Genomic DNA, 20,161 nt, shown 5'->3' on the forward strand with positions numbered 1-20,161 from the left:
AGGGTTTGTGAAAGGAAGACAGCTAGCAGACCTCACATATGATTTGGTCGGTGCAATAGATATTGCTTCCACCTATTCACTCCCGCTTGCAGCCCTAACTCTGGACGCCACCAAGGCTTTCGACAGGGTGAATTGGGTATACCTGTCGGAAGTCATGGAAAGATTCAATTTGGGCGATAAGTTTCATCGTACCATCCAGTTGCTATATCAAATGCCGTCGGCCAGGTTACTGGTCAACGGAAACCCGACCAAAGCACTTAGGATAACTAGGGGCACCTGACAGGGCTATCCTCTCTCCCCTCTACTTTTTGATGTGTATATAGAGCCTTTCGCTCAAAAGCTCAGAGAAGATTCTAGCATCGTGCCTTATAGACATGGTGAATGGGAGAGAGGGTGGCCGTGTATGCGGATGATATCCTGATACTTTCGGCAGATTTGGACACAACCTTTCCGGCAGTCATCAGATTGGCAGAGGAATTTGGGCAGGTCTCAGGCTACAAGGTGAATGCCGGAAAGACCGAGATTATGACCTGGAATGTTACGGGAACTCAACACCAGGTTAGTCCTAGCATGCGATACTTGGGGGTCAGATTTGCCCAAGATATAGCTAAAATTGCAGAAGTCAACTTAGCGTGAGTCTCAAGGGAGTGCCAAAATCAGATGAAATAATGGACCCACCTCCCTTTAACCATCTTGGGGAGGGGGAATCTGGTCAAAATGGCGATATTACCCAATATCACCTTTCTCTTTAATACAATCCCCCTACATTTTGAAAAAATGTACCATCGATAAATTACAGCAGGAAATAAATTCCTTTATCTGGGTATATAGAACTACCAGAATAGCTTGGAAAAAACTAAGGCGTAGGAGAGAGAAGGGGGGTCTTGCGCTACCTGACCTACTGTATTATGCCTGGGCGTTTCAACTTTCACATTCCCGGATGCTATTAAAAATGCCTGTAAGTACTGGGGGAGGAGGCATGTTTCTGGCCAAGTTAAGAGGGGCTGGTTTACAGGAAGAGGGCTTTATGTTTAAATTTGGGGTTCAAAAATTCTTTAGGAAGGTCAAACTTAAGGTCCTCCAGGCATTTGCCAGAATATGGGCTAGACTAAAATATTTGGTGAGTCTTAACTATTTTTCAAATCAAGCGCCAGTCTGGAATTCACCGGGCTCGTCGGAATGCCTCCAGGACAGATTGGCTGTACCACTCAAAGAAGCAGGGTTAAAAGTATGGGGAGACCTGGTTAGTGAGGAAACCCTTATCTCATGGGAAGAACTAAGAGAGAGAGTGGGTGTGGGTCTTTCAAAATTCAAGTACATCCAGTTGCAGAGTTGGGTACAATCCCAGATCAGACAGAAAAAATCCATAGGTGGGGGCATTAGTATTGAACAACAGTTAGTCGAGAGGACAGCGGGCAAGAAAGAGGTTTCCCACTGGTACTGGGCTATAGAGGAGGCTGTAGATGGCGAATTCAAACTTGCAAATGAAATGTAGAGTGAACATATTCCAAGTTCACAGTGTGAACTTCTATTGCAGAACTCATTTAAAACTCTCTTTAGTATAGTAAAACCTGCCTGGCTGAAGAGAAACCACTTGTTCACCGTGCACAGGGCCTATTTATCTCCTCTCAGGTTATCTACATTTTTGAATGGGTTCCAAGTAATTTGTAAGAAGTGTGGTCTGGTTGAAGCCTCAGACATACATAGGTTCAAAGACTGCCCCGCCATCACCTTCTTCTGGGAAGAAGTACGGAATAAGCTGGAAAACATCTTGAGTGCCCCAATCCAAATTGACTTAACCCTGATAATTTTTGGTATTAATAGTCAAATCGCCGGTCTAGCCAGATCTCTCTTATTTTATGCTATGTTGTTGGCCAGGAGGCAAATATGTAAGAATTGGATAGATCCTGCCCCTCCCACTCATTCAGAATGGTTGACATCACTATACGAGTCATCCAAGATGGACCTGTCCAGAGCTTGCAGTAGGAAAACAATCGCATATTGGGACTTGCTGCTTCAATGGAAAAAGGCCAAGAATGAAAGTGTGCGATCCATCTATGTACTCTCGCTTTACTTATACTCTTATGAAGGGCGGGTCCTATAATTATGCCTCCTGGTTAGTCTTTGGACCATGTTGGGCTTCCCCGTGCCATCGAAGGTGTCCATCAGGCTCTTGCGGACCTAGCTGGAGTGAAACCTCTCCCCTCTTCGAGGGAAAGTAACATTCAGGTCTGACAATGTACTTTTACTTGCTGAAGGCACCGAGAGATTCCATCATAAAGCCTACGTCTCCCCAGATCGTTGAGTAAAGGTACGGACAGACGGTATGTTCAATGTGGTTGGAGGCGAATGAGGACCAAAAAAAATCAAAATAAAAAAATAAACACTTTAATTACATATAACAAAAACCTACAAATATTATTATAAAAATAATAAATACATTGCAAAAATAATTTTAAATTAGAAAATATTTACAAAGAAAAAAATGCATTAATACATAAATGTATTAATTTTGTTTCCTACCCTATAATACCACACCAACAACAAAACACTTCAACATTTTAAATTAATTTACTTCCATAATTAACATAATTAATAATATTTTTTTTTAAATTAATTAAAAAAAGGTAATAAACTTTAATTGACTACACACACTTTAACACTATAATATCCACAACACTCACCTAAATTAAACTATAAAATAATAAAACACAATTACAACTTATTTTCAAATTAAAAACTATTAACAACTATTAATAAAGTAATTAAAATGTATTTAAAACCCACTCTTTACCCCGTAAAGCATTAGCTACAAAGAAGAGTCACACTACTGCTCCTGTCTCTAATGAATGAAAGTGAATTTATAACAGCGCGAATTGCTGCCCTGAGGCGTCCAAGCGCTAGAGGAACCAGTTGGTAGGGTGGGTGAGGTTGCAGACAGGTAGGGAAGGAGAACTGAGTTTATTGAGGAGAATTGAACAGGTGTGTTTTTAGTTGTTTGCGGAAAGAGGCGAGGTCAGGGTTGGATCTCAAATGAGAAGGGAGGGAGTTCCAGATCTTGGCGGCGTTGGCAAACATCCTTCCATCCGATCTTGTCCTTTTGATTCTAGGGACTGTTGCCATAAAAGCCTGGCTAGATCGCAGGTCTCTGCCTGGACGATACTGGCTTACTAGACTACGAGTAATTAGGGGTCCTGAGTCCCAGAAGGCCTGGTGAGCAATACACATTGCCTTAAAGGTGACTCTCTTACGCACTGGGAGCCAATGCAGGCTGGTCAGTGCCGCTCTAACTGGCAGTCTGCGTGGGATCTGTAGCAGAGTGCGGGCAGCGCAGTTTTGTACCAGCTGTAGTCTCTTTAGTGTGTACTCTGGTGCACCCAAATAGAGGGCGTTGTTGGAGTCTAATCGTGACTGTATCAGGCCCTGTACGGCCATCTGCTTTGCCTCCATTGGGAGCAAAGGAAGAACTTTCTTCAGTGTCCTGAGCAATCCAAAGCAGATGGCTGAGTGCTTTGTGGCCTGGGTGTTAAGTGAAAGACTCCTGTCCAGCCATACCCCTAGGCTTTTGATGTTATCCTTCGGAGCCGGGGGGGGGGGGGGGCTAGACAGGTGGGCCATAGTGAGTTGAAGAAGGTGGGATCAGCCGGGCCCAGGAGCATAAGCTCCGTTTTGTCACCATTGAGCTTTAACGATGACAGAGTCATCCAGGCCTTCACCTCCTCCAAGCATTTTGTTAGTCCACATGAAAGTGGCTGTTGAGCCTCCTGCGCTAATGAGACCACCAACTGGGTGTCGTCCGCATAGGATATGATCTTGACTCCATACGGACGAACTACCTCAGCCAGTGGCCTCATGTAGATATTAAAAAGCGCGGGGCTTAAAGAGGAGCCCTGGGGGACTCCACACTTCAGGGGCATGCTGGAAGACACTGTCTGTCCGTCAAACACTTGGAACGACCTGTTACTCAGAAAAGATTTTAACCAGAGCCAGGCCTTGTCCACAATGCCGACATTCGAAAGACGGTTCAGTAGAGTGTTATGACTGACAGTGTCGAACGCCGCGCTGAGATCAAGGAGGATCACTGCCACTGATCCTCCCTGGTCAAGAATTTTCCTGGACTCCTCGATGACCATTAGGAGGGCGGACTCTGTTCCGTGCTTAGGCCTGAACCCTGTCTGAGTGGTATCTAACAGCTGGTTATCTTCAAGAAAGCTAACCAGCTGGAGATTGACATACTTCTCCACGATTTTACTCACCCAGGGGAGCAGGGAAATAGGACGATAATTGCCAAAGTCCAATGGGTCCAGGTTTGGCTTCTTTATCAGCGCTCGGACTATCGCCCGTTTCTAGGCAGGAGGGACGATGCCAGAAGCGATGGAAGCGTTCAGGAGATTTTTGATGATAGGTAGGACAACCTGAGATGCTAGCAACATGGCTTCTGGGGGTGCCGGGTCAGTTCGGGATCCAGATTTTACTTTCCGAGCCATGGACTCTACAACTTCGAGATCCATGCAAGGAAAGTGGTCAAGCGTGGGTGGAGAGCTTAGAACAGCGTCTGTCCCCCTGTTTTATCCTGAGCTATCAGAGGAGTGGTAGTGCAGGGGAAGGAGGCGTATATTTTATTTACTTTGGCTGAGAAAAATTCCGCCAGGTCATTGCATTGGGAGACAGATTTTTCCTCATATGCACTGGGGGGAGGTGGTTTTGTAAGTTTTTGCAGAGTTTGGAAGATTTCCCTAGGTTTAGATTTTGCAGCTAGGATCTTGTCAGAAAAGTATGCCGCTTGAGCAGCTTTTACTTCCTTTTTGTAGGCTTTTATTTCTTCTCGATATAGAGTTTTTTCCTCCATGGAGTAGTCTAGACGCCATTTCCTTTTAATTTTCCGGCATTGGCGCTTTTTGTCCCTGAGGGCCTCCGAGTACCAAGGTGCTGTTTTATGGGGACGTTTTACCGTTAATTTCTTAAGGGGGAGGATGGTATCGAGAGAGTGCAGGATCCAGTTCTCATAGGCCTGGTTTGCCAGACATGGATCCTCATTATTAGGGGGAAGTTCTTTCATAAGTTTATTTTTCCATTCGTCTACTGGTATCCGCGCCCAGGATCTGGCATGTCTTATCATCGGTGTTACCGGAATGGGTTTCTGGGTAAACCAAGTAAAGGGCACCAGAGAGTGGTCAGTCCATGGGAGGGGAAGCGGAGGCCCAACCACAAAATCCACACAGTTACTGAACACTGGATCTAAAAGGTGTCCTTTCACATGAGTCGATCTTTTTACTCGTTGGATAAGTTGTAGCGCGGCCAGGTCATCGGCTAGTATAGTAGCCGTAGGATCCAGCGGTGAATCAAAGTGAAAATTGAAATCGCCTAACACAGTATAGTTGGCAGCCGCGCTAGTGCGTGGCGCCACAATTGCTGGTAGGAGATTATGAAATTGTTTAGGGGGGCCAGGTGGGCGATATATCAATGTGCCCGAAAAACAGTGGTTGGGAGAAAACTCCAGCGAGAAGGCTAGGCTCTCACAATCTGGGATAGTTTCCGGGATGAGTCTGCAATGATATTGTTCTTTAAATATAATTGCTAGCCCGCCCCCTCTACCCTCCGGACGGTCTTGTCGAATGATTTGAAAGCCAGAGGGGAGGGATGTTACAACGGCAGGGTCGGAGTCTAACGCCAACCATGTTTCGGTGAGAAACACTGCGTCCGGCATACGCTCTTCCAGTAGGAAGGAGATTTCCACCTTATGTTTTGGCAGGGATCTGCAGTTTAATAGGAACATACAGTATTCATGCTTCAGGGTTTTGGTCTGCCACAGGTTAAGGGGGACGTTACATTTTGGGCAAATGGCTGGAAGAGACGTTGCATCAAGGCAATGCCTTTCACAGTCCGGTCCCAAGGACCTCATGCCATGTAGAGCGTCTGCGCTGTAGGCTAAGATCTGTTTAGCCTGGGATGTAGGGGACGTGGCCCCTGGCCCGGACTCAGCGCGGACGAGCGCAGACGAGCTTGCCTTATGCGCGCCTTCGGCGCGCATTCGTCGCGCCCGCTGCGCTCGTCCGCTGCGCTTCCTGTATAGACACATGCTTTATAGGAGGCAGGAGTAGAGGAAGGGGGCGTGGCCTATCCCGGTGGGCGTGGCCTGTGTCCTGGTCAATGGCGGCAGGGGGACGAACAGACACTCGCCGGTGGCAGCATTTTGATCAGCTGTCAGCGGGGGGTTCGTAGCAAGGTTTTGGTGCGCAGGGCGGTAAGTACAGCAGTTAAAAAACACACACGAAGCAATTACAGTTTTAAAAACGCAATTCGCGCTACTCCCAGCTCAAGCCTCAGGAGGTTCCACAATTAGTAACAGGCAGCGTTGGTAGTCAGCGCGCTCTATATACCGGGTGGAGAGGAAGGGGGGCTTGGCCTATCCCGGTGGGCGTGGCCTGTGTCCTGGTCAATGGCGGCAGGGGGACGAACAGACACTCGCCGGTGGCAGCGTTCCACAATTAGTAACAGTAATGTTCTAGCAGATAAGGGCAGTAAGTGGTCAGATTCTGTGGGTCAAAAACTATGCAGCACATCTTCCCAAAAATACCTTAACCTATTTGTGGCTTGATTAACGTCTGTGCCCAACATTAAATAGCAAGTGTGCAGAGCATGTGATCTACAGTAGCACATACTACAAACCATGAGACACCCAAGCACATTGTGAAGCTCATATAGTTGATTTCAAATGTTGTTTTTTAAATTGGTTACTATGCAAATTACTGTCGAGAATTGGTATGTTCATGCAGAGTGTTTGTGCAAGACATAATAAATAAACATTAAAAAAAAAATACTAAAGGATAATATTTCCAAATGTGTTCTTATTAAGCTGATCATCGAACCAATTTCGGATACATCAGGTTCTATGCCAGAGGCTTAACCCGCCACTCAAGAGCGGCAACTGTGATTCTCATCTATGCAGTTTTATTGCAAGGCACGGAGGCTGATATTACGTATATATTCTTTATTGCCAACTCACAGTAGCAACTTGAACAAACACATAGAACTTAGAATACACATCTTTTAATATTCTACGTCATATATAATCCCAAGTTAGGCAGCCATCTTCCTTCTTTGTTGCTGCTCACCACTATGATAAGTGCATGCGATTTCATCTCGACAGTAATTGTCATGAGTATGTATGAATAGGATGTAATTAGAGTCTGAACAAAACAGTTGAAGAAGTGTGTGTTCAGTGTGCGATAGGTTCACTTTAGGAGACATGAACAGGGATTTTTATTGAGGCATAGACGGTGTGTTTTAAAACAAAAAGTGATTGAGTGAGGTTAAAACGGGAACATACAACGGTTTTGGGAGTGTCTAAAGTTACTGCCAAAGTTTTTTGATCAGAGGTGTTCAGGAGAAAGTTTACTACTGTCAGGGCAGAAGAAGTGGTTAGGCATTGTGTCTTTTGAATGGGCCGAGCTTTGCTTGATCAAGGCGCATGGCGGTGCCTTCCATAGAGACGACCGCAACCTGGATCGCGAGGGGCACAGTGCATGACACTGCCAAGTGCAAGCGTGCTTGGATGAATGCCAGTTGGACGCGCAGGATTAGAGTGTTTGAACAGCTTTGTAGTTGCGCTTTGATTAACCCAGAATTTATGAGAGGGACAATATAAGAAATGGAGCAGCGCTTACCTGCGGGGTGCCTGATGGAGTAGAGTGCGCTTGCAGGCTGGACCGAATTTAGTTATAGGCAGGTGCCATAGGAGCGTCATAGGACTCGGGTTGCCATTTTGGATCACAGCAGTCTGGCATTTCATAAGGAGAGGCGGCCAGGCAGTTATATTTAGGGCTAGTTTAGGGGCTTTTTTTTGTCAGATTCAGCTGGGTGTTGAGAGAAGCAGAAGAACTTTGGTATTTGAAGTCCAGAGATATTTTGGTAGAGTGCTAAACTTTAAGTAGAAGGAAAGATTTTGGATTCCTCGACAAATTTTAGACTGGTGAGATATATTCTGTCAGATTGGAAGGTAATGGTGCCTCAGAGAGGAGCACTGAGGATAAGGTCCAGAAATGTGTCCGGTAGTTTCAACCTTGGCAACACAATTAGGGAAAAAAATAGATGATTGTATGGAAAGGTTGGAAGGGAAATTTGGGAGCAGGAATGGGGACAAGCAGTTCTGGTCAGTTGGAGGCCACGGATAAGGCGACTGGATGGAGGGGTGTTTGTAAAGCGACTCAGAAAAAGAACCTCAGGCTTAGATCTTCTATTTTTGACTGAAACCTGGCTGCGAGAAGGGTCAAATCCCGATATCTGCCTGACTGTTCCCGTGGGCTATAGAATGGTTATAGCCAACAGAGCTGATAACAGACTTGGGGGTGGTCTAGCAATAATTCTGAAAGAGGAGTGGGAAATCTCCTACAAGAAAGTAGCAGGGCTCGGTCCTATTGAGGCCATGTCCTTCCAAATTAAACCTACCAAAAATCTTTTGGTGGCAGGACTCTTGATATATAGACCCCCTAGCACTCCGATTTCCTATTGGCCACTACTATTCGACTGTATTGCCAACCTATCGTTACGCTACTCCAACTATATGGTGCTAGGAGATTTTAACGTACATATGGACCTGGCTAACTGCCCTCTGGCCTCTTTAGTAGGCGATGCGCTAAAAAGTCTAAATTTTGTGCAAAGAGTCCAAGCTCCCACTCATACAGCTGGACATACATTAGATCTCATTTTTACCAATGACAGGTCCATCACTGTGGATAAGCCGCTGCCAGTAATCTGGTCTGACCACATGCTAGTCACTTTCAAGCTGGGACTGATGTGCCCGGCTAAGCACTGTGGACCTACTATACAAAACAGAAGAAACTGGAGGAAAGTTACCCCTGATACAATGAGAAGTGAATTAGACAATACCACTCCTACCCCCTCCGGTAACCCCTCTAGAGATTCCTCCCTCTTCAATGCTTGGATAACCTCTGCCCTAGATAAGATAGCCCCGATCAAAGCCTGTAAGGTACCTAGGAGTAGGCCATCAGCGCCTTGGTTCAACACTGAACTACAATTGGAAAAAAGTCATTGTAAAAAGCTGGAACGTATCTGGAGGAAAAATTATGATACCTCAGCAAAAGAGACATATAAGGAGGCAATGAGGAAATTTCATACCCTCAAACGCAAAACCAAGAGAGACTTTTTGGCTAAACAAATCATGGAAGCAGAAAACTCCTCAAGGGAGATCTTTAAGATAATGGAGAGTTTTTTGAAACCTCAGTCCCTAAAAAGCACGATCCCGGCGTCTCTTCCGCTGTGTGATGAACTAGCCTCTTCCATGATAAGATTGCGGACATCTACTCCACATTCCCGACTACGGGTGAGCAGGTGATGCCTCCGATATGCCATTTAGTCAAATGGTCAGATTTCCGTCGATATAAGAAGGATGCTTCCTTGAGAGATTTAATGAAAGTCAAGTCTGGATGCCCTTCTGATCCCTGCCCGGCGAGAATACTCAAACTCCTAGCCCCCGTAGTCAACAACACTCTGAATAATGTTTGGAATACCTCACTGGTCACCGGAATCTTCCCTACTGAATGGAAGAAAGCCTTTGTCCGTCCCATCCTTAAAAAAGAAGACGCTGACCCAACAGAACTGAAAAATTTCAGACCAATCTCTCTGCTTCCCGCCCCTGCTAAGATTCTAGAAAAGGAGGTACAAAGACAGTTGTCGGAATTACTTGAATCCAATAGCTGCCTACACGACTCACAATCAGGTTTTAGGGCGGGTTACAGCACCGAGACAGCTCTCTTGGAGGTGGTAGAATCTATTCGGGAGACGATGGACACAGGAAACTGTGCCATGCTCGTGCTGCTTGACTTGTCGGCAGCTTTCGACACGGTCTCTCACAAGATTCTGCTTAATAGGCTCCACGCATTAGGAGTCACAGGGACCGTGTTACGCTGGTTCCAGTCATTTTTGGAAGACAGATCTCAACAAGTCTTCCTCCCCCCACATGTTTCCAGCTCTAGGACACTGCTACAAGGGGTCCCGCAGGGATCCGCCCTGAGTCCTTCCCTGTTTAATGTGTACCTGGCCCCACTAGCATCTATTGTGGAAGATCTGGGTGTCCGTGTTGTCTCCTACGCAGACGACACTCAACTCATCTTTTCCTTTAAAGAACAGAGTGAGAATGCTTTTACCAACTTCAGGCAGTGCCTTCTGAATATTTCATCTTGGATGACAGACAACTGCCTGAAGTTGAACACTGATAAGACTGAGATACTGTTTTTTAATCAACCTCTTCCTCCTCAATCCGAGCTATGGTGGCCAGCAGAATTAAACCCTCCTCCGATTCCGGTGAACTCAGCCAGGAATCTGGGTTTTAGAATTGACACCCAACTAACAGGCAAGGCTCAAATATCGTATATATCTTCCCAATGCTTTTGGAAACTGAAGGCACTGCGCAGGTGCCTTCACTTTCTTCCTTTGGAATGCAGGAAGACAGTGGTCCATGCGCTCATCACCTCTCAGTTAGACTATGCCAACAGCCTTTTCATTGGTCTCCCTGACTATCTTTTTAGGAGACTTCAAAGGATCCAAAATGCTGCCGCGAGACTTATTAGAAATGTACCACTACGGTATCACATCACCCCCCATTTGCAAAGCCTACATTGGCTGCCGGTCAAAAAAAGAGTGATGTTTAAGGCCCTGGTCATAGCCCACAAAGCACTCAGAGAGGTTGGGCCTCTCTATCTGAGACACAGGCTCCAAAAATATCAGAATGCTAGAACTCTGCGTTCCAGCAATCTGAATCTCCTAACCATTCCACGTTTTAGGAAAGTAAGGTCGGGAGGAAGAGCCTTTGCGGTAAAGACAGCCACGCTCTGGAATCTGATGCCTAACTCCCTGCGTCAGATAAAGGAGGAACTTCCTTTCAGGAAGGCTCTTAAAACATGGCTGTTTGGCCTATCTGTTATCCCCTAATTTCCCTGAATCTCTCCCCGAGCTAATTCCCTCTCTGGCTGGATGCTAGCGCCGGGACACCTCCGCTGGAGGTAGCTGTCGCGCTCTACAAATGCTATAATAATAATAATAATAATTATATGCAAAAAGAGAAGGGCTTTGTTTTGTCAGTCTATGGGATTGTGATTTCATAATGGATTGTAATGATACTATTTTAAAGGACTGACATGATTGAAGTCTTTTCCAAGGCTGTCCAAATACAATATAGTTTTTTCTTACTGTATGTTTTCATAAACCACAAACTTAATTGAAACCTTCTCATGCTCAGCATAAGAACAAATCTGAGTGTTCTCAAAAATCTAGCATAAGAACAAATCAGAGTGTTCATAAACATCTACCTCTAGAATTTTAAACATACTGCTGCAAGACATACCAATTTTAAAATCATGAAAGTAAGTATGTTTTCGTGGGCTTTATGGCAATTTGATTAATGGTGTCATAGATCACAGGCAATCAGTCATTTTACAATCCTATCTTGCAGATCAGTCACTCTCACCTTCAGCACGTTAAGCTTCAGTGTAAGCGGCTCCATCGTCTTGAAGATCATGTCCTTGTCATTAATTACAAGGCTCGAGGCTGGTGATTCTGCAGAAGGAGCCACCTCGGTGCTTCGGAATTGATGTCTGTCTTCACTGGAGTTGATGCAACTGATGGTCTGTGCACTCAAGGTGCTAGGACCAGCCTTACTTTCAGTCCTGTCGGTCTGACAAGTTTTCCCTGCAGGTGCTATGTGGTCACCATCTGTAGAGGAATCAAGGGGTTAGCTGGAAGTGCTATACAAAAATACTTCCTGCATTATGCAGAGAAAAATAAAATATATGTGCATACGTTACGTGGTTTTCTCAAATACTGTCTAGTAAAATCAGAATTTTACTATTCTTCACTCACACCACCAGATATAGTAGTACTTATTATGTAACATGATCTGTAACAATATCTTGCCTTACAGAGCAAATATTTCTCCAGACAATACCTACCTCTTAAACATCATTTTTAAGAATACCTTCATGATAAAACATCTTATATTAGCAACCAGAGAATTCTAGCAACATCCATAACAGCATAAACTCCCTCTCTATTGCATACTGCAGAACATTTTCCAAGCACTGATATTTCCTGATGACACTACCTGGACACAGCGCTAGAAGCCCTATCTGATCCTCAGTGGCTGCTATGAAAAACGATAGAGAGGAGTGGAGTACCTAATGGCTAGAGTGAGTTAAAATGACATTTCTTCAATCAGATGAGAGAGAAACTGGCTTGTAAAAAAGCAATGATAACCCAGGAAATGAACTGCATCATAGAATCGTTTTAGTGAGGTCACCAGGTTGGACCGGATAACAATATGAAAAGGTGTGGCATAAAGTAACCACCGCACAGCAAGAAGTCCTTAACCATTTCTATGAGATGCACCACAATTTTAGGAGAATTGGCCAAAGCACCCTGTGCAGGACTGATTTAAGAAAGCTTCCAGTCACATCAAGTTCCTACACCAATGGGTATTTGGCAAATCCCATGAATCCTGACCTGGTCACAGCAAGAAATCAAAGGGCGGCAGGCCACAAAGGGACTAAGAAAGCTCCTCACTATTGTACAAAATGTGCAGCCATGCTTTATGAACCACTGTAACCTCTCTAAAAAAAGTTGTACCAAAGCAATCTTTGCAAGCGAATCTATTACAACAAAAATAACACCAGCCATAAATGAATTCAATGACCAAACCATTAAATGTATCTCATTGAAACAATACAAGCACTTTTCAAAAGCCTGGAGCACAGCCACAATATTCAAGGCCAGAATACGAATGCAACATGTTATCAAATTGCACCAAACATTATCTTAACAGCAAGGTATATTTGAGTGCATGATTGGAGAGGAATGGTCCAAAGTAGGTGAGAAGTTAAGGGCTGAAGGGTAGTCTACACATGAATACACTGTTATTTGTAGCTAAAGGGCACTATTGATTTTTGACGGGGTTTCCTATCCACTACTTCAAGATAGTAGAAAAGCCTGTTATTTGACATCTTAATGAGTATTCAATAAATAAATTTTTATTCGGTAAATAAAATCACCATAAAAGAATACAGACCAGAGATGATAAAATCAAATTCATTGGTAAAAAAAAAAGACAAAAAGATTACTCACAAGAATACAAAACATATAAAACAGTTAATCCGGTCTCGTTTTCCTGGACACCCAGACAGCTTGTAAAAAAGAGAAAACAGTAAAGGTCACATGCTCCGTAGGGAGCTTCTGAAGGTACAAGGCAGGCCTGACGTGTTTAAACTGCAGTGATTTCATTAAAGGGATTAATAAACGCTTCCTAGGCCAGCTGAAATAGGAGCACAACATTATAAAATGGAGCATGTCCAGCGAAGACACATTGCCATAACCAAAGGGAGCCCTTACCTCAGGCCATACCCACCCACATGGAGACGCCTAAAAATGGTACAGTTGATTAAACATAAACCTCACCAATAAAAACCTACCATGCTTTGAGTGAACCAAGCATGCTCCATCCCTTGTGCAGTTTTTAAAAAAGAATGTGGCCCCTAACCAATGGCTTCTGAAGTTCTAAGCCTTTTCTCTCTGATCGGGAGCATTCCAGAAATAATCTTTTAACATTCCCCAAATCGTGGGCAGAGAGAGAAATCCGATTCATAAAGGTATCGGGCCTGCCTAGAGAAAAAAAGGATGGCTTAACATAGGCAATCCAAGGTATACTAGTTGCCCGGTCCAGGGACAGACAGTCCTTGAGGATCAACCGGCTTAGCTTCAGCTCCACCCTGCTCCAGATCTTAATCCAACACAGGAGCGGGCTTAAGGAGATCAGGTCCGAGACATAATCGAGCCCCAGCTCCGCATGCACTAATGAGTATTCAAATGCTCTACATAGGGGCCGATTCTGATCTGGGTCGGAAGGGCACCGAACGCGATCCGGCCGGAAAAACTACGAGCCATACACGTGTTTTCCGGCCGACTCGTACAGCTGTACGAGCGAGCAAGTACGATGCGAGCTACATGAAATTCACCGACCGAGTCGTTTCCGGGTCCGAACCGCTCCGTACGTCTCAGTCGTAAGCTAACCGTGGCGTGCAATGGATGCGATTCACGACGGAGCCATTACAATGCACTCGTCGGACAGCCCGCAAATCGTCTGGTGGTTGCCTTTGGGGGTGTGTGTCGGACCCCCTGTCACCTGCAGCCCTACGACTCGGTCACAGGGGGAGACCCATGGGTCTCCCCAACACAGACATGTAAGGTGCGGATGGCACCGATGCGTACCCACTGAAGGGGGCGCACTTGTCCGCAACGTACCAATTCTGTCAATGGAGCGGTCTCCCAATGATTCCAGCCCAATGATTCCAGCCATGAACTTCTCTATATCCGCTATAAATCTGGACAATTTACAACAAATCTAAAAAAAATATGCAGGCTATCAGCATTATCCCCCCCGACAACGAAAGCATTTTCCATCATACCCTCCCTCCCACTTAAACATCCGAGCAGGGGTATAATACAAATCAAAAACAGTTTTAAAAAATTGTACTTTCAAGCCAGCGGACATTAATACAACCCGAGATCTGGTAATAGCATCTTCAATAGATATGTAATGTACACCCAAAGTGCTAACCCATTTACTATTCTGTTTCCCTATATCATCTGTTCTATATGATAACAATATCTTATACAAGATGCCAATTTTCTCCTGCCGCCTTACAGCCTCTATAATTAAATTGGGAGCAGCCACAACTTTTTTCCGCATTAGATAATCCCGGACCTGAAGAAATTTAAAATACTGAGAATTAGGCAAATTGTAATATTTCCCCAATTCTTCATATGAAATTAGTGACCCCCCCCCCCCCGGGAGAAAAGATCCCCTAGTGTAATAATACCTTTTTTCCTCCACCCGTTGGCAATATTATCCCAGAAGATGGGAGGAAGGATCTTAATTGCATTCATTGGTGTATAATATGATAATTTCTCCGATATACAAATTTTCCGTATTCTCTTCCACACTTTAAAGGCTCCTTCCATTACTTTAAATCTTGTTCGCTTAAAATAACTGCCATCAATCTCTTTAAACAAACAGTATCGGGCTTCAGATCCCAACATGATCTCAAAAATCGACGGGGCCTGGGCAATATTAGCCATTCCATCCCCAGTCAATAAAATCCGCATTTTTAACAAAAAGCATACATAAAAATAAAAGGCAAAATCTGGTATAGCTAAGCCACCTCTCTCCATTGGTAGCGTCATAAATCTAGCCGCTCGTCTTGGTTTGCCAGGAGCCCATATAAACTTTATACATAAAGATTGAAGATGTTGCAGCTGAGTGGTTGTCACCTCCAAAGGAATTGATCTAAATATATATATAAAACCTTTGGTAAGATATTCATTTTAATAATATTGCTTCTACCAATTAGGGTAAAATGTAATCGTCCCCATTTATCAAGCGACTCCCTAACACTATGTAACATAGTATTCCAGTTGACATCGACCAGTTCTAGCATTGAGGTCTTAATTTTAATGCCCAGATAAGTCACCTCATGTAACACTCTAATATCCTGTAAATCTATACTATCTGAACAAAGGATTTGTGTTTTATTTACATTAAGTTTGTAACCAGATATCTGGCCAAACAATCTTGCTAAATGTTCAATCTCTTGAAGCGCAAGAGAAGGATCCACCGACGTCACTGCGATGTCGTCCGCATACGCGAAAACAGAGAATGGAATATCATGTACATAAAAGGATTTGATACAAGGGTTGTTGCCCAGTTGTTCAACAAAAGGGTTTATATATAAGGCAAACAAAAGTGGCGAGCAGGGGCAGCCTTGCCTGGTCCCTCTGGTGATTCTGACAGGATCAGTTAATAACCCCATAGCAGTAATTCTGCCGATCGGCGAAGTGTATAGTTCCTGTAAAGCCTTCTGTAGTGATCTGCTTCTAATGTTGTGCATTTCCCTTGCCCTGGTTCTCTGCCTAGCTATGTGATGTCATGTAGAATGTTAGGGATGTAGGTACTTGAAGGGTGGAGTTGGAGAAGATGGGCTGAGTAGCCAGGAGGCTGCTCCTGGTGGGGCTTACATAAAGACTTACAAAGGAACCGATAAGGATATAGCTGAAGAATAAACTACAACTACAAGACCCTGTCTACGAGACGTTCTTTCATTTCTACATTGGCGACGAGAATCCCGACCCAAAACCCATATGTTGCATCAGTTGCCACAGATACTCCCACTCCACTTGATCTAAGGCTTTCTCCACATCCAATAGAATTAGCCCTAAGTCTCGTTTTTCGGTATGGGCAACATCAAACAATGTGATGACTTTATTTACATGAGTAACAGTCCCACGAGCTGGAATGAAACCATGTTGATTTAAAGAAACTAAAGAGTTTATAACCTTAGATAACAGCATTGCCAATATCTTAGAGTATATTTTACTATCGCAGTTTAACAACGAGATCGGGCGGTATGATCCTACTAGTTCCGGGTCTTTGCCCTTTTTACAAAAAAACGCTATAGTAGCTTCAGCCCATAAGTTAGGAGCATAGCCCTTCTGAGCAGTCTGAAAAGTTTTCAGCATTTCGTCCTTCAACTGATGAAAAAACAATTTGTATATCTCAACCGGCAATTTGTCAGGGCCAGCCGCTTTTCCTAAAGATAGACTATTAACAGCAATTTCTAATTCCTACAATGTGATAGGGCTCTCCAATAATTCTGCGTCAAGAGAATCTAAATGTAATACTCCTTGCTTTAAAAAAACATTATCATTCTCATCGATTCCCCCAACATCCTGTTTAGTATACAATTCAGTATAAAACTCACTCTCCTTCATCCTAAAGCCCTATGGTGCATGTTTTTACTGTAGAAGTAACACACAAATATTAAACAGAGAAAAAGAAATTCTTCCTGAAGGATACACACAATGTTTGTGTCAATACCTCCAAGCAAGAACAAGTCAATATTTAATGCTGTGGGATCCACTGATGGAAATCCGCTAGTTGCATAATGTGAAGTGATATTGAGTCTATGTGTATTAGGTGAGTAACACTGCTAATGTTCATATGGATACAGTAATCATAATAGGCTTCTTCCACTGTGTTAACATTCAGTTTCATTCACTAAACTAAACAGTAAGCAGGATAAAGGAGTTCTAGCTCTAACCTTCGTTTTGTTCGAACAGACTACCTCGCATCATTTCCAACTCTCATGACCAGAAAATGAGAATGTGATTACCAGCTAAGTTAGCTCCGCCTCCCACATTCCTCAGTTCGGTTTCTGATTGGTGGCTGTCTGGCAATGGTATGATGGTATTATTGCCCACCATCTCAGCTGTGCAGAAAACACCACAAAGGAAAAGGGAAGGGGGTTTGTGGGTGTGCAGAGAAGGACGGACAATATGAAAAAAGTGAGAGGAAAAAAGACAAACAGAAAAAAAGATTAAGAAAGGGATCAGACCAAAACATTAATGAAATTGTAGTCACCTAAAAGTTGGTTAGTAGCCAATTTCCAATGATTTGCCAAGATTGAAAGTTTTTACAGAATAAAAAAAAAACACCCAAAGCCCAAAACACCATATTTGTGAAGTTGGATTGCCTAAAGCCCTATTACATTACAGCACCATGGAATTCAATATAATTCGAACTTTCTCCTATAATAAAAAAAAGGTGCACACAATACAGAAGATGGTTAAATTATAACTTAAAAGCTTCACCAATAGGAAGATATTTCCGATGGTATTTCATGCGGCCAAATAATGAAAGGGGTGCCACTTCCATCAACAACTAATGAGACACTAGGGCATTTGTCTGAATCACTTGCAATGCTTGTCTGCCATCTTCAACATCACACCAAGGAATTTGCCTTTCATATTCCTTACTCCTGACTGTGCAGGTCTTGCTGTGGGCATCAGCTGGTGGGTCATGTGTGTCTCAGAAAGTCAGTAAGGCATTTACATTTGACTGTTTTATTTTTCATGAGCGGTGGTCATGTACTTCACTCCTATTGTGCTGTGCTTGGGTGGATGGATGAATGGAGCAATGGCTGTGCTGTGTGTCCCTGCACTGCCGCCGCCTGACTTTTACCCATCCTATGTGTATAGGGAGACATGGGCTGCCAGTGCAAGTAAGGATCCCATTCACTGTATAGAAGGAAGTGTTTACCGCTGCATCTGTGCTCTACAATCTGTACTTGTGAGGAAAGTTTGGCTAATGTAATTTGCTGCAACCATCTGGTGCATTAAAGGATAAGGGCCCTGCTGCTACCTGTCGGTGTGAGGGAGAGTGCACTACTGCTGCCTGTGCTGCACCTGTTATGTGTGTCTATGTGTGTGTGTAACTTAAGCTGCTCCTGCCTGTGCTGTATCGAGCGTGTTTAAACCCAGTAAAACATCACTTCCCTTCCTCGACCGTCATCTGTACCCGAAGGAGTGAGAAATTTGCTCAGAACTGTACAGGAAACAGAGGACAGGCAATTCCCTCTTGTGCTGTGACAGCTTCCATCCAAGTGCCTTTGGGAACAATTTTCAGGCGGGACAAATCTTAATGATCAGGAGCAACTGCACTGACGTAGCAAAGTTTAAGGAACATGGGGAGACGCTGAGCACTAATTTGCCCCCGAGATCGTCCCCTGACGAACTCATTCACAAAGTGGCCAAAACGGTCAGAAACAACAATAGAGGGGCCCTCCTGGAGACACATCCTAAATGCCCCATGGACAGGCTTGTTTGTGTCAGTGCCTACAGTCGCTTCACCAATACCATCAAAAGGGCCATAGCTAAGTACGGATCTATCCTTAATACAGAAGACAAATTATATCAGCAAAGTGTCCAGAATCACACTGTCCAGATCTGCTTCCTGACCTGAAACTGCTTTACTTCTCTGCCCTGTCATCACCGATTCCAGTGAATCGAAGCATACAGATTTTCACTCTGTCTATATTACACCCGCAGTTCTTCACTAAGTTGATCCTGCATTTCTGTCCAAGGATATAAATGTTGTACTTGTCACTCTCATTACTGAAAATCATCCTCCAAGTCCCTCATCAACGTTACAAAGACAAATGCGTCCGCAGGCAAACTGATGAATCATCTGCACTCGTCCATCAGAAGACCTGGTTGTCTACAGCATAAGCATCCAGTCAACTGTCCCACCGCGTGTTTATTTGGTGACAGCCATGAATCCTGGAGGAATTACTGTGTTCAAGAAATATATTTAATATACCGTGCTGTAACAGCAAGAACAAGTTTTCAAACTTAGAAGGTAAACTATAGGGTCAGCAAAACATTTGGAGAACTTTCCTTTTTCCAGTAAAGTAGAGTCTAAATCACAAAAACAAGAACTATTTTCAAACATGCTTATATCTCTGTACAGTGTGCAGCTGCTCCAGACAGGTCTCTGGATGAGAGGGGATCAATCATTAATTACAACTCTAATCCATTTTAGAACATTGGAATGTTGAGCGCTCCATAGAAAACAATGGCATGCTCTGGGCTTCTAATGACAGATAGAAGCTCGGAGCATCAACATTTCAATGTTTGTTCACAGCCACAGCTGTGAACAAAGGCCGGTCGGAGCCCGAGGGGAGTTCAACCCCCATGGGCTCCGTGAGGTCTTTCACGAATTACAACATGCGCTCTACGGGCAGAATGCTTTAAGAGCCTTAGGGCCCTCCGTAGCGGGCTCAACCGGCCATTAAAGGGCCGCTCCCTTGTTAAAACCCCGACGCTGAGGCAGGCCTTTAATGGCTGGTAGAGCCTACTACGGTGGGCTCTAAGGCTATAATTGATGGAATCGATAACCCTGGGAGTTAACATGATGACTCCACCCTCTGCAGAGTAAGCCCTTCTCAATGGCTGCCAGCCAAAGTAAGCCTTTTTGAATAAACATCAAGCAGCAAACTCTAGACCCAAAATTAATCAAAATGTGACTGTTATTATTCTAGCTCACTATCTGATCAGATGAGTTAGCTTGTGAAAACCTCCCAGCCCCATCTTCAGTGTGCCACAGTCATCTCAGCCTGAAGTTGATCAAAGAAACAGCTTTGATTGTGTAATTATACGATACCAGTATAAGGACGCCTTAAATAGATTGTTCTATCTCCCAAAATCAACTACCAAGCAAAAATGAATCTGCAACATTTAAGGACAAAAACCAGTTTGGAAG

General features: G+C 44.0%; 1 protein-coding gene across 1 annotated transcript in view; it reads right to left on the reverse strand.

Moving 5' to 3' along the window:
* Window positions 1-20,161, reverse strand: part of LOC146770421 (rho guanine nucleotide exchange factor 11-like) — a 327,379-nt gene that overhangs the window by 46,176 nt on the left and 261,042 nt on the right. The window contains exon 17 of the mRNA XM_085640471.1: window positions 11,486-11,730. Within this exon, the coding sequence (XP_085496597.1) occupies window positions 11,486-11,730 (245 nt within the window). The remainder of the gene's footprint in view (window positions 1-11,485; window positions 11,731-20,161) is intronic.

This window comes from Triturus cristatus, unplaced genomic scaffold (assembly GCF_964204655.1).
Source record: "Triturus cristatus unplaced genomic scaffold, aTriCri1.1 SCAFFOLD_367, whole genome shotgun sequence".
Taxonomy (NCBI): Eukaryota; Metazoa; Chordata; class Amphibia; order Caudata; family Salamandridae; genus Triturus; species Triturus cristatus.